Genomic DNA, 13,333 nt, shown 5'->3' with positions numbered 1-13,333 from the left:
AAATGAGACTCCTTAGGGCCTAAAGCCATAACTTTTATTTTATTTATCTTTACTGAATGAAGACTATAAATTTTAAACTTCAGTTGATAGTCAAGTCAAAACTTTATTAATAAACTCCCAAGGTTAAATTAACTCATCTTGGTAAAATTACTAATTTTTTTTTATTTATCTTATTTCACTCTAGCATGGTTGTATGCCAAAGCTAATACAGCACACATCAGTACAGACTGGTTACCAAAGGTTATGTAGAAGACTAACAATCTCTTAGTGGACAGAAGAAATTAGGTTTACTCTCTACTCATTCTGGTTTCAATTATGGTACTCACATTTCTCTGTTTAAATAATCACTGAAATTTCAATCTTCAATAGCATTTCACCAATGGAACTACTAAATACTTTATTAACTACCAATAATTGTATTCTGTTTATATCCCAAAATTGGTTATATAGCTACAGTATCCACTCATTTTCTTTTTTGCCTTTTTGAAATAACACAAATAGTATCCCATACCATGACATTTAACAGTACAGAACCAAGGTGCATAACCATCCAAGTTCCAATTGACTGAAAGCTTTCCTCACTTAAGGTTGGGGTTTTGGCTTATTTTGGAACACACAATAAAAATAGTTCAATACTTTTTCCTGGACAAAGCTTTTAAATAAGAAAAAAATATTGCCAAATCATTAAATAAAAACACTGCCAGTGTTGAGCAAAGATTGAGCAATAACTAATTGTTCTGAGAACAGCTGGAAACACAGAACTTCCACTAACACTAGAAGTGCAGGTAAAGAATAGAAGGAAGTGAAACCAAGAGTACACGTATTTTTTCTGGAGATTTCAGTAACCTGTAAATATTTACCTCATTCCCTACCCCACTGACTGAACATACTGGGGTGAAATTTGTAGGAAGTTTTCATACTGCTAAATAGCTTACGTTCTGTGATACAAGTTCCTTGGGATCTCAAACTGCCCATGAATTCTGCATTGTCATCTCACACAGTTAGCTTATTAAATGGCTGCTTAGACACACATTTTCAAAAGAATTCTATTGATGGAACAAGATTTTTCAAGTAGCACTTTATTTAGGCATGTGCATGTAATTTAACGGTAGCCCACCACAGCAGTTTTCAAGGTGTAACACAGAAGTACAGTGAAAGCTAACATCCTACACTCTTTATTAAAGTTGTTTGTGTCATTAATTACATTAGCTTTGCATTCAATCATATGTAAGTACCTACACATACAAATCTTATGTGCCTAACTTTACAGGATATATGAGAAGTTATTCTGGTGATAAAAAAACTTAAAACCATTCCTCTAATAATTTCCACAATTTCACACGTATATCCAGGGTTTGTAGTATTAAAACTAAAAGGAAGTGAAAGGTAAATCATAGTAATTAAGATGTCAGTATTACCAATAAAGTAAATCTTTCAAGTTTATGATGCAAATAGTTCATATCTGCACGTTGTTAAGGAAAGGCCTTATTTAACACTTTGTACAGCAACGGCATATTTTCTGTACAGTTTCAACAGAACTTCCTTACTTTATTTTTTACCTGCTCTTCCATTCATATTTAATGCAAGTCCTGTGTTTCCAGCTGTACTGAGAACAACTGTTTACTATTTCTTTAGTGTTTGCCTTTAAAGGCTTCATATTATTAAAGAAGCTATATCAAAATTTTCTAAAGCAAATGCATTCTATTCCCTTGTTCTACATTACTTGTACCTTTTCAGAATATTTCTGTGGTTTTTATCCAGGAGAACATTGCAGAAGCTTGGGCTTTTTCTGGGAAAATTCTTGGAAATAAGTGCTTGTCTGGGGGCGTGTTAACTTTTTTTAAGAAAAAATATGATTTGCCTAAAGTTATGCAAACCAGTTTAAACCAGTCCAACAGTGGCAAATTAGTAACAACCCTGTGGTTAGAAAACAAAACACAAGCTCTCATTAGCACTAGCATCTATTATTGAAGAAAGAAAGGGTTACAGAAAATTCCCATTAAAGACTGTCCACACAGACAAAAATCACTGTAAGTTTAATGATACACACAAAGGCTCAAAGTCACAGGTTTTACAAGTTACTGGGCATCCACTGAACTGCAGTAACTATTCAGGTCGATGCTCAGAGCCATTAGCAGAAAGAGGCAATTTGTTACAAGTTCCAAAACTTCCCCGTAGACTAAGAACAGGGCTAATCAGCTAACTCTTGCAACTTAATCCAAGATTTTTCAGTGGATCTGTAAAGATAAAATGTAATTAACCTGGGGCATCTTGCACTGTTGTATAAAATTGCAACAGTTTAAGAAGTAACTAGAACTTACTTTGTGCACCAATGTATCATTTTTTATCAATAAAATAAATAATATTGTCATTATAGTACAGTGTCAAACCAATGGTAAAGTCAGAGAGAGCAATGGGTTACGTAAACATTGGGTATTTAAAAACACTATACTTCATCAGAAAAAAGACATCTCTTTGTTGTGTCAGGCAACTTAGAAGACAGCACTAATTATAACGAATTAAATTATTCTGAACGAAAAAAATACTTTAAATTATAGATACAAGTTTCCTTTGTAAAACATTTTTTCACACTGAAAACTTAAATGTTAACTGACAGAATTCAGGGTCTTGAAATCCTGACCACCTGGGAGCATGTTTACAATATACTAGTTCTACTGTTCACTTATTAAATTTTTATTTATGCTTCCTGTTTACAACTCCCTTCCAATATGCTAAACTACATTATTAAATTAGTCATTTACTAAGCATCGTGCAATTAGCAGCATACAGACAAAAAACCTTCAAAAATGTCCTTGAATCTCTTATCAAAAGACAACAGAAGATCATGTAAAAAAACAAAAAGTGTCATCTTACAGCTGCTATTTCTAAAATGAAACCAATTACAACATCAGCCTTAGCACAGCTGTAATTTCAGGAAGCGAGTATTGCCCTCCATACATCTGATGTTTAGGCAACATTTGTCATTCATGTATCCTCAACAACCTTATTTAATATGTAACCATTTTCTCCCCTTTACAGAAGGAGCAACAGGAATTAGGGTGAGGCACGCTGAAGAACTAGGCCAGAGACAGCGACGCAGCACAGCTTTACCAAGTCCCTTTACAGCGTGTCCCTTTCCCAGTTCACAGCTTCCATTTCCCTACTTTTCAGTTTTATAAAAGATATTTCTTAATAAACTATAGCCTCTATTTTGCAGTTGAGCTTACAGAAGTCTGCACATTAGAAAAAGAGAATTGAAAAAACTCATTTGCCAGATAGAGCTAATAAAACCAAGGCAGATCAGACTACCTGCCTAAGCTACTACTAGAAGAAGAACATTCTGTACAGTATGTTCAATTTCTTGATCTCGTTTCATTTCAGTAACTCTGAAAGACACACCATGGGGGAGGGTATTTATGATTCTAAATTTCAGGAGAGTAATTTTTATCCCATAGAGTTCAGAAATTTGACATTTTGGCTATGCTATATCCAGGTTATTAGAAAAACTAAACAAATCTCATTCGTTTTGCACACTCTGTGTTGTTCTATTACTAGTGACAAAAAAAAAAAAAATATAAGCTATACTGGACCAAAATGAGAGGAGATCTAGATGATCCAAATATAAAAACAAAATGTAAAACTGTAAATATCCAAGGAAAAGTACAGAAGTTGCTGGTTAAATAAGGAGAGACAGGGGCCACTATCACAAAACCTAGAGATCTTTTCTCGTACCCGAGTCGCAATAAAGCACCACCCAATCAGAGCAGCACACAGTGAAAGTGATCCATTCTACCATAGCAATTTCCGCAGCCCCTGTTTAAGAACCCCTTCGGAGTAGATATGAATGAATAATTCAGCTGGAAATACCTGTCAGGCAGCAAGATGTTCCATGCTACCGTACCTATAGCAATCCCATCCGGCCGAGAAAGCCAGACGTTACCTGTCCACAGGGCTGACACCACAGCACAGCCTCATTTTACGAAGAGGAAGAGAACCACACGGGCACCACGCGGCTTGGAGCAGAACATGTCCCTGTCCCCGTGCAGGGGAACTACAGTGCCGTACCCCCAAGAACTCGGAGCTGTCGGTCACGGTCCCCACGATGCCATAGGGAGGGTCTTCCTGACCGCCCACTCCGCACGGTGTGCTACACATTCCCACGGCGCCCAGCGAAGCTGCGGCCCCCAAAAGTCCCGGGGCAGGGATCCCTTCGCCCTTCCCTCGCCTGCCCAGGGAGCGGCGGCATCGCTGCCAGACGCCTCCCTGAGGCGCCTCTTCCCCTGCGCCCGCCCCGCCCGTCGCCGTCCCGGCCTCGCCCCTCACACCCCTGCGCGTCTCACCTCCATCCCGGTGCTGGACCGGCCCTTCCCTGCCGCCACCTGCCCTCCACGGCCCCGCTACCCGGCAGCTCGACGCCCTCAACCTCTGCCAGGGCGGTTCCTCCCTCCGCGCCGCTCTTCGCGCCGCGCCGCGCCACGCACTGACGGACGCACGCACGCACGCACGCGCCCGGCGGAACGGCTGCTCCCGGCTCCCCCCGCCGCTGCCGCCCGGCCCCAGCGCTGCCCCGGGGGCTCCGCCGCAGACGCCTCACCTGCATCGACGCCATGATGGATCCGCCTCCTCTCCCTCCCCTCTGCGCCGCCGCCGGGGCGGCCCCGCCCCGCGCGCTCCCCGGTCACGTGCCCGCGCCAGCCCGTTGAGCGTCCGCGCGTGCGCTGGGCGAGGGCGGGGGGGGCGGGCGGTGTCCGGGAGCTGCCGCCCCTGCCGCCTTCGCCGGCCGCTAGAGAGGCTCCGCCGGCGCTGCCCGGACCCTGCTCGCCCTGCGGCCGGGCCAGGAGCGGCGCGATGTCCATCACCGCCACCCGCGGAGGCGGGAAGGAGTTGGTCCCCCACCGGCTTCTGTTTGTGAACGTTTCTAGAGCTGCACGTGCAGAGTGTTTTAGTGACTCAATTATTGTGGACTGTGCTCCTCCCTTTTGTGGGCGTCTCCGGGCTCCCCTCACGCCTGCTGTGCCCTGTCGCGGGGGTCATACAACCATAAAACCATAGAATGTTAAGAAGTGGGAAGGGGATTTGAAGATCCTCTAGATCCGACAACCCCGCCGTGAGCAGGGACACCTCCCACACGACCAGGCTGCTCAGAGTCGCTTCCAGCGTGGCTTTGAGCACTGCCAGGGATGGGGCAACCACAAACCTCCCTGGGCAACTTCTTCCAGTGCCTCACCACCCTCACAGTAAAGAATTTCTTCCTGATATCTAACCCAACACCCTCTTCTTTCAGTGTGTCCCATTATTACTCCGTGTCCTGTCACTAGACCCCGCCGCAGGTCGGCCCGGGGCCGCGGGGCGCTCGGCGCCGGCAGCCGGAGCTGAGGGGCTGCGGGGAGCCGGGGGGCGCCGCTCTCCTGGTGAGCGGCTCTCCTTCTGCGCGCTTCCCTTTGTGCTGCTCTGCCACACATCATCCCGGTGTCCTGCGCCGGGGGTCTGCTGGTGTACGAGTCCAAATTAACTCGGGTGTATTTTATGTCGGAGCATTTCTGGATTCTACGTTTTCCTTTTCTGGACTGGAATAACCCCTGTCCTTTGCACCAGATGATTTTGCCATATTCGTGTAGGCGAAAATAAACAGGCAGCACTCAGTAGAGTGACTGTGTGCAATCAAGGAATTAAACAACTTGCGGAAACACACTTCATAAAGCTGTTATTCCTGCTTAGTGTTTCAGACTTAACGGATCCTCAAGATAAAATGTTTATCCAAAGACAACCTATAAAATTTATAATCCCGGTGGTTATGTAAAACTAAGGATTTAACAGAAAAACTGATTTTATAGGTCATTATAATCCCCAGCTCCTCACTGCTTACGCTGCACATTCAAAAAACACTGAAGCCCCTTCACCCCTCTCCCTTCTGATGATGTTAAAAAATCGCCTCTGCTCCAGTGGTAGCAAAGAAATCATTGAATAATTTTTTGCAGTTTGTATTACCTTTGAAATCTTCTTTAATTTTAGACTTCTAGAAGTGTTCTGCACCCAAAAGCCTGTCTACTTTGTTCAACCATCTTATTTAGGGTGATGCAAGTATTACCTTTATGTACAAGCTTTACTGTCTGGTATGTTTTTAATATCCTTAACTTTGAAAACAGTTAACTGGAGGAAAACAAAACCCCAGCACAACATGGCATCAGTTTCCAACTTTGATCCAGCATCAACAGTGTCGTTGATGTTAAAGGAAGCACACAATCTTTGGGGTTTGCTTATAAGGCAGAACCCTTTAAGGAGAAGAAGACAGCAGGAGAATCCTTACCCTGTGAGGTAGCTGCAGAACGGAACAAGCCACTTGATTTTGCAGGAATTTACTGAAGACAGAATCAATGTATGTTGATTTTTGAGTAGGAAAGGAAATTAGCCTACCAAAAGTAAGGATGGGAAAAGTATTGTCATGTAAGCTGCATCCTACACATTTGTCTTCTAAAATCAATTCTCATTCACAAACTATGGGCTCCTGATGCCATGCAACCTGGCATTGCTCAACTACGTTTTCCCTGGAAGTCAGTATTTATTACTATATGATTTTTGAAAGTCCATTTAGGTTGCAGAGGATTTGTTGCATTAAGTAGACACATATAGCTGGTAAAGGTTTCTCTTTCCTGCAGTTCTTCAGAATGAACTTAGGCTGTTACAGCACTAAGTGGAACATTTCTGTTTTACTAGTTGCTGTTGTTGTTTTGCATGATCCAAACATATGTTTATCCTAAAATACATCTCTTAATGCCATATGCCACAAAGATAGCAAGAACATCAAGTTTCAGCAATGGGCATGTGTTCAGTTATAAACATGGACATATTGACTATCTGTGTTGATGTAATCACAGTGAGATACAACTGATTTCAAACCATTATACTCAGTTTCTTAAGCCTCTTCCAGAAAACCCTGTTGAAGGTCAGAAGATATAAAGCAGCATAAGCTTATGAAGAACACTTCATAGACTGCAAGCTGGTTTTGTGTGGAAAGATCAGCTTTGCGGTCTTAAGCAAATTGTATTTAGCACAAATATTACTTCTACTCTGTAATAAAGGAAAATTATCTCTGGATGAAAAGCCACCTTTGCAAAAAAAAAAAGTTATAGCTTTTAACTTATGCTCAATAAGTCTTATTCTTCTATCACACAGAGCTTTTCAATATTAAAAACAAGTTACCCACTATGTTTTTGTTGAAGCATTGTTTAATGAGATAACTTAATCTATGCTGCAAATCCTATTCCTGAGGATAGAAGGCATGAAAAACAAGGGGCAGTTTGCCCTGCATATAAATAGAGCATGAGTTAATTACTACCTACTCAATCTTAATTGGGTATGTAACTAAAGCATTACATTGCAGCTGAAACTCGTGGGCAGAATCCCCCATCCCTGAATCCGCTTTGAGTTTATTCTAACAGGACTACCAAAGGTGTCTCTTACCACTCTTGTCACATCTTTGTTTTTTAAAGTGTCATGCAGTGCCTAATATATATGTGAAACAATTTTTTAGCTCCTTGTCATCATGGGAATAGGGGCATCTGGAGAATTATCTCTGTGTTTTATTGTGTTTTTTCTCTTTCCTCATTTCTTGGTAACCTGGCTTGCAGAGATGTTTTTGTACAGTGCATAATGATATAGGGACTAGGGAATCAGTCCCATAAGCACAGTAAAGAAAACAAACACTATTATCAGACTCCCAGAAAGAATATATGAATATCAGCATCTTCTTCTTAAATTATCCAGTAATCCCACTAAGGAAAGGCCCTAATTCCCAGAAAGGGTAAATTTCACTAGGAGTAGGTTATTGTAATTTGTTTTTAGTTTTTAGTGTTTACCTATGCAAAACAGAAGAAAACACTTCTGCAGTTAACCCTTCCTAATCTGTTGCAGGTATAGAGATGGACAACACAATAATTGTTTGTTTTTTTAAAAAGAATGCTTTACTATTTAGCTAATGTAGTCTGATCTTTCACCAGTCAACCTAAGTTTTGCCAGAGACTTCAGGGACCAGAGTCCTGGGTCCCAAATATTCAAAGCTTATGGGGTAAGAGAAATTTTATCTGTTATCTTCATTATTTCAGAGGCTATCTTACACTGATCTGATCAAATACATGATTATGACTCACATATTGAAAACATATGGAGCAAAAAATAAAAATTGTACCTCCTAGTAAAATTTTGTCACTACCTCCTTCTTTATGATTCCTGATACTAAAGTGACATAAGAGCTCGATTTCTTTTACCTGTGTCCGCTGTAATTTTTAGCTTTTCATCTTGTTTCCTTACACAGAAGCCAACTGTACATTCATGTTAACTTATTACTCAAGTGGCATCGCCCTTGTAATCAGCAGAGCCAGGACACTGCATCTCTTGAGCATAGAGGATTCTCTGTCCCTCAGAGGAGGCAATTTGCTGGCAATTGTGCCAACTACCTCTTCTGCTCCTACCTGCCAATTTAAGGAAGGTTACTGAGTTTAAAACCTCTGTGGAATAAAGATCAAGCTTGGTGCACCTGCAGAAACCATCAACTAAAGATGCAGAATCAAACCAATACAATATTATATCCAGAATATAAAAGTAATAAATTGCACACATAGCTAAAAATGAAAATAGCCTAAATTTGCAAGATAACTTTGAGCTGTTGAGATGTAATTGTTGTTTTATTCCTTAGTGATTATATAGGTTTTTCATCAACATTCTATTTCATTTTCATCTTAGTTCTTAATAGTAACAGGCAAAATGTCATTTCCATCCCAGGACTTTCAAAGGGATGGAAAGAGGCTAAGAAAAAGTCTCATATTTTTCCTAATCTGCTATATGGGCAGTTCCTGCAGGAAATTATGATCTTATTCTCAGATGACATATGCCTCCATTTCTTCTCTTGTTTAAGATTTGACAATTTTGAAGTCACTGAGTGATCTGTGGCTTTCATCTTATCCACAGGAGGACTAAACTACCAAAGTAATTTCCATCAGATCAGAAAATAATTTGTCATATTATGTGGAGATACTGTTGTAATTACTGCATAAGGAGGACATGGGACTAGGGAAAGGTGTGGAATTGCCTGCTTTAGTATTATGCAGACTCACAGAATGGCTCAGGTTGGAAGGGACCACAGCGGGTCACCTGGTCCAACCTCCCTGCTCAAGCAGCATCACAGAGCACATGGCACAAGGTTACATCCAGGAGGTTTCTGAATATGTCTAGTGAGGGAGACCCCTCAACCTCTATGGACAGCCTGTTCCTATGCACAGTCACCTGCACAGTAAAGAAGTTCTTCCTCATATTCAGGTGGAACTTTCTGTGCATCAGGTTCTGCTCATTGTCTCTTGTCCTATTGTTTGGCACCATGGGCTGTAATTATCAATTTATAGTAATTGTCAAGACATGTTTTTAGGCAGCAGGAGTCCTCTAACTCTTTTAAATGTCGTAAAGATAAACACTTATAAAGACAAAAGCTGTAAAAATTTAATGAGGACTGTGTAGGACCTTGGGTAACCTCTACAGATGTGTGATAAACCACCACAATTCCCAATGGCTGAGAATCAATTCCTCCAACTGTGCACATCAGACTGCACACTGCCCTCACTGGACCATGCACACTACTTACAGAGCTTGAAGAATTCCATTTCACAGGCCTGAACACCAAGATGACTGTTGGTTTATTTAATGTCCCTCAGAAAAGACAAGACTTCATATGGGATATGAGTACTGTAAACGAGAGCCATGATCTAAAACCAGGATCGGTGAGCAGTTGACTATTTCAGCTGAATATTTTGAGATGTTTTCTCCTTAAGTCATAGTTGTTTATTACAAATCAAATATCTACGACAACTATGAAAGCAGCTTAAAAGTTAAATATTGATATATAATTTTCATGTTTCATTTGTAGCAAACTACAATTAAATCTGACTCAAATGGAGTGCCACTTCTGGAAAACATTATATGTCAGCTTAGCATGGTAATGCAGGAAGCTTTTCCCTGTATAGAAAGAGATAATAAATCCTTTGTGCCAAATTAATTGAAACTCTAGATATTTTCCAAGCTTGGTGATACCAACCAAAATTGACAACTTCTTAATCTGCATAACAGGCATCCCATTGTTTCGCTAGACAGAATTTTTATAAAAAATTCATAGCAAGATAGGGATTTTGTATTATTTATAGTTTTGTGTAATGGTGAATCGGTAGATAAAAGTTTTCTATTAGTGTAAATAGGATACCAGAAGTATTTTTTTTCATGGGAAGAAAAGCCTTAGCTATGAATTCTCACCTGAAAAGGCAGTTTTAAATTTGAATTAACATCAATGGAATTAACAATATTTGTTTTTTTAACTTCAAAGTAACTTCTGGTTGAAAAAAGAAATTAACTACAAACAAATACAGATTAGCATTAATCCATGCATGTATTTCACAAAAAACTAATCCCACAAAACTATTCTGAAAACTAGCAACTTTAGCACTGAACTGTAGATTTTAATTTATCTAAAAGCGCTTATGTTGTTACTCTAAAAGGCAGTACATATTTCAGGGGTAATTTTAATTTTCCAATTTTACCCTCCACATGTGAGACAACAAAACATTAAATGACTCACACCTTGCAAACGGATTACGAAAGTTCAAAAGGATAAAATGATGAAGTACTCCATTTGTCAAAGAAAAATCATGATCTTGCAATTCTGATCTCCTCCCATTTAGCATGGGAGGAAAATCCTGTATTCTGTAAACATAATACAGTAACATGGCAATGACAGAGAGATATTTTTTTGGTTTTGTTTTTTTTTTTTTTAATCTCAGTGACCTTCCTCCCATAGAAGAGAGATTGCACAACCTACATTTCAGATGCAGCATATGCAAAGCTTTATTTCATGACACATAACACTTGTTAAAACTCGATAAAAACTCCCTCTTCTTTTCTCTGTGATGCCTTAGTGATGACACTCAAGCTTCACAGGTGACTAATAATAAACACAGAGTCTACTTTGTCCTCTTTCCTTGCTCATCCAAACATTGAGCAACACCTGCAGTTCACAGCATTGGTATCCTCCCATAAAATTGCCATCTAATAAACTCTATTTAAAAAGAAATCCAACTCAAATCCAGTTCATTGTTTGTCAGAAGCTTTCAAAAGTTGAACTTTTTACATGGGAAAAAATCCCTAACGCCTTTTTTTCTAAAGCTCTAGTCTGTCTTTAAGAGCAAACATCCTCGTTTAATTTCCAAATCCACTCAATCTTTAATGAATTCTTCCTATTTTTCTCTTACTCCTGCTCTTTTGTCTTACTCAGGTGTTGAAATTAAGTTTATACCACAGCTTTGACCCTTAGTTTTTAGGTAGGAATACTACTACTTCTCCTTGTGCTTTTATTTACTCTGCAGTAACTGTTACTCCCGTAAATTATACTGCAATATTTGAGACCTGACAAAATTAAACTAGGAATAAAAACATGGACTGAAAAGGTTACTTTCCTGCCCTACTACGGTGTTTGTCCACTTCATTACAGAAACCAACAGATTTAGGCAAGTTTTGGGATCACTCCTTCAATGGGCAAAGTAAAAAGAAGAAAGGGATAAAAAAACAGTCATTACTGCAATTTAGGCCTGTGAAATACAACAGACAGTGATAAAACACAAACAGAAGCAAACAATTTTCCAAACTTCCTAGCATTAATTGAGAAATGCATTTCATTACTGTGTTCAACATCTATTGAATATAATGGCACAGAGAATCCTGATGGTGGATCCTCCTTTCTTCAAGTTTAAAACCAAAAAAGGAATTTCATGTCTTGTGGAAGGGAGTTCTGATCGTTCTAGATGCACAGACTATTTAACATTGAAGACCATCAGAGACTTCTTCAGCAGCTTATACACACTCAAATGGTGACAAACCATAATGCAGCATAACTGTACTCATTGTTTGCAGTTAATAAATAATCTGGAAGTTTTTATGACTAAATCAGCAGTTCATCTTAAAACTTCAACCCCAAATACAGGGCCACCTTTCTAAGTAAAAAAGGATACTATGGAACACTTGAACTTTTCAAAATATCCCCAGTAGGATATCCTTGAAAATATCCTCTAAGCCTGTTCAGGAATACCATGCCTTTTTAGTAGTTGGTGCTGAGAATTGTGTATACTTGTTATTCAGAGCAGCACAAAGATATCTTAACACTTCAAATCTATGAAACTCTTCAGAACAATGAAAAAAACCCACCACCTTTTATTTTATACATGCAGCTTCACAACCTATTACTCAAATACTAATTACATTAGCATTTTTCTCATTATATAGTATAGCCATGAAAATGAACACTTTCTATAAGATGTCATAAATCAACAGAAACACAGGTTTAAAAATTTTCAACTTTGAAATTTATTTAGAACTCGGGGGTTAAGCGTGGTAAGTTTCCAATTGTCTGATAATAGCATACCCATTTAACTATCATGGAAATTGCACTAATTCCCCCTGCCCACCTCCCCCTTAGAAATCTGGTTCATTTTAACAGCCGGTGGTTTTGCAAATAGTGCAATCTAGGACACTACTGCAATTCCTGAGTGTTCAAAGCTACTGTGTAATACATTAAGCTGAAAGAAAACCAGCAAATTATTCAGAGCTAAACCAGCTATTTTACCTTACTGCTAGAGTACAGAATCATAAAATGCAATGTATTTTAACAAAATTAAGAAAATTGTTGTAGAATGCTTAAAAAGGGGAAGAGAAAAAAAAGAAGAAAAAAACCAACCCCACTGTTTTAAAAAAGGACATCCTTTTTGCCTTAGTTTAAAACTAAATAATTTTTAGCCTCAAGTCATTAGCCTCAAGACTATTAAAAATGGCCAATGAACTTAAGCCTCACTCAGACTGATATATAGTCGTGACTAAAATATCCATGTTGGTATTCCTTGACCTTTTAGGGTATTCCTAGCGGCTCTAACAACAGCAGCATAACAGGGTACCTCTGGTTTATCATTCTAGTGCTCTTGAAAATGAGTTACTAACAGCACTGACCAGAGTGCTTACACATGGAATTTCAGACAATCACCCTACAATGCACTTCAGCTTTACCGTGCAAAGCCAATCTAGTCACAAACATCCCCACATTAAACACATTAAATTGTGCCAAAGTATGTGATGTGAATAAATGTCAGCTAATCTACACACTGACAAACGTCAGCATTGTTTAAGCCCAGAATAAAATTTCATTTGTCAGAACTGACCTCCTCCACAGGCAGACTGCATAGTCTATCTAAGTTACTACTTTTCATCCAGGAAAATCTCTTCCAAGTTGTATTTATGTTAACAAACAGGTTTA

General features: G+C 39.5%; 1 protein-coding gene across 5 annotated transcripts in view; it reads right to left on the bottom strand.

Annotated features, from left to right (window-relative positions):
* Nucleotides 1–4,651, bottom strand: part of UBE2W (ubiquitin conjugating enzyme E2 W) — a 32,250-nt gene extending 27,599 nt beyond the window's left edge. For 3 of the 5 annotated variants that reach the window (XM_005517088.3, XM_088056241.1, XM_088056265.1), the window contains exon 1: nucleotides 4,595–4,651. In XM_005517088.3, coding sequence (XP_005517145.1) covers nucleotides 4,595–4,609 — 15 coding nt within the window. In that variant the 5' untranslated portion in view covers nucleotides 4,610–4,651. Of the gene's footprint in view, nucleotides 1–3,940; nucleotides 4,216–4,340; nucleotides 4,503–4,594 lie in introns of those variants that run through there. The other 2 variants (XM_088056249.1, XM_088056252.1) reach the window with 2 other exon arrangements.
* Between the last annotated feature and the right edge of the window lie 8,682 nt (nucleotides 4,652–13,333).

Source organism: Pseudopodoces humilis, chromosome 1 (assembly GCF_049639895.1).
Source record: "Pseudopodoces humilis isolate 2021_Gansu_Grassland_sample_001 chromosome 1, ASM4963989v1, whole genome shotgun sequence".
NCBI lineage: Eukaryota > Metazoa > Chordata > Aves > Passeriformes > Paridae > Pseudopodoces > Pseudopodoces humilis.
This window is presented reverse-complemented; position numbering and strand designations above follow the sequence as displayed.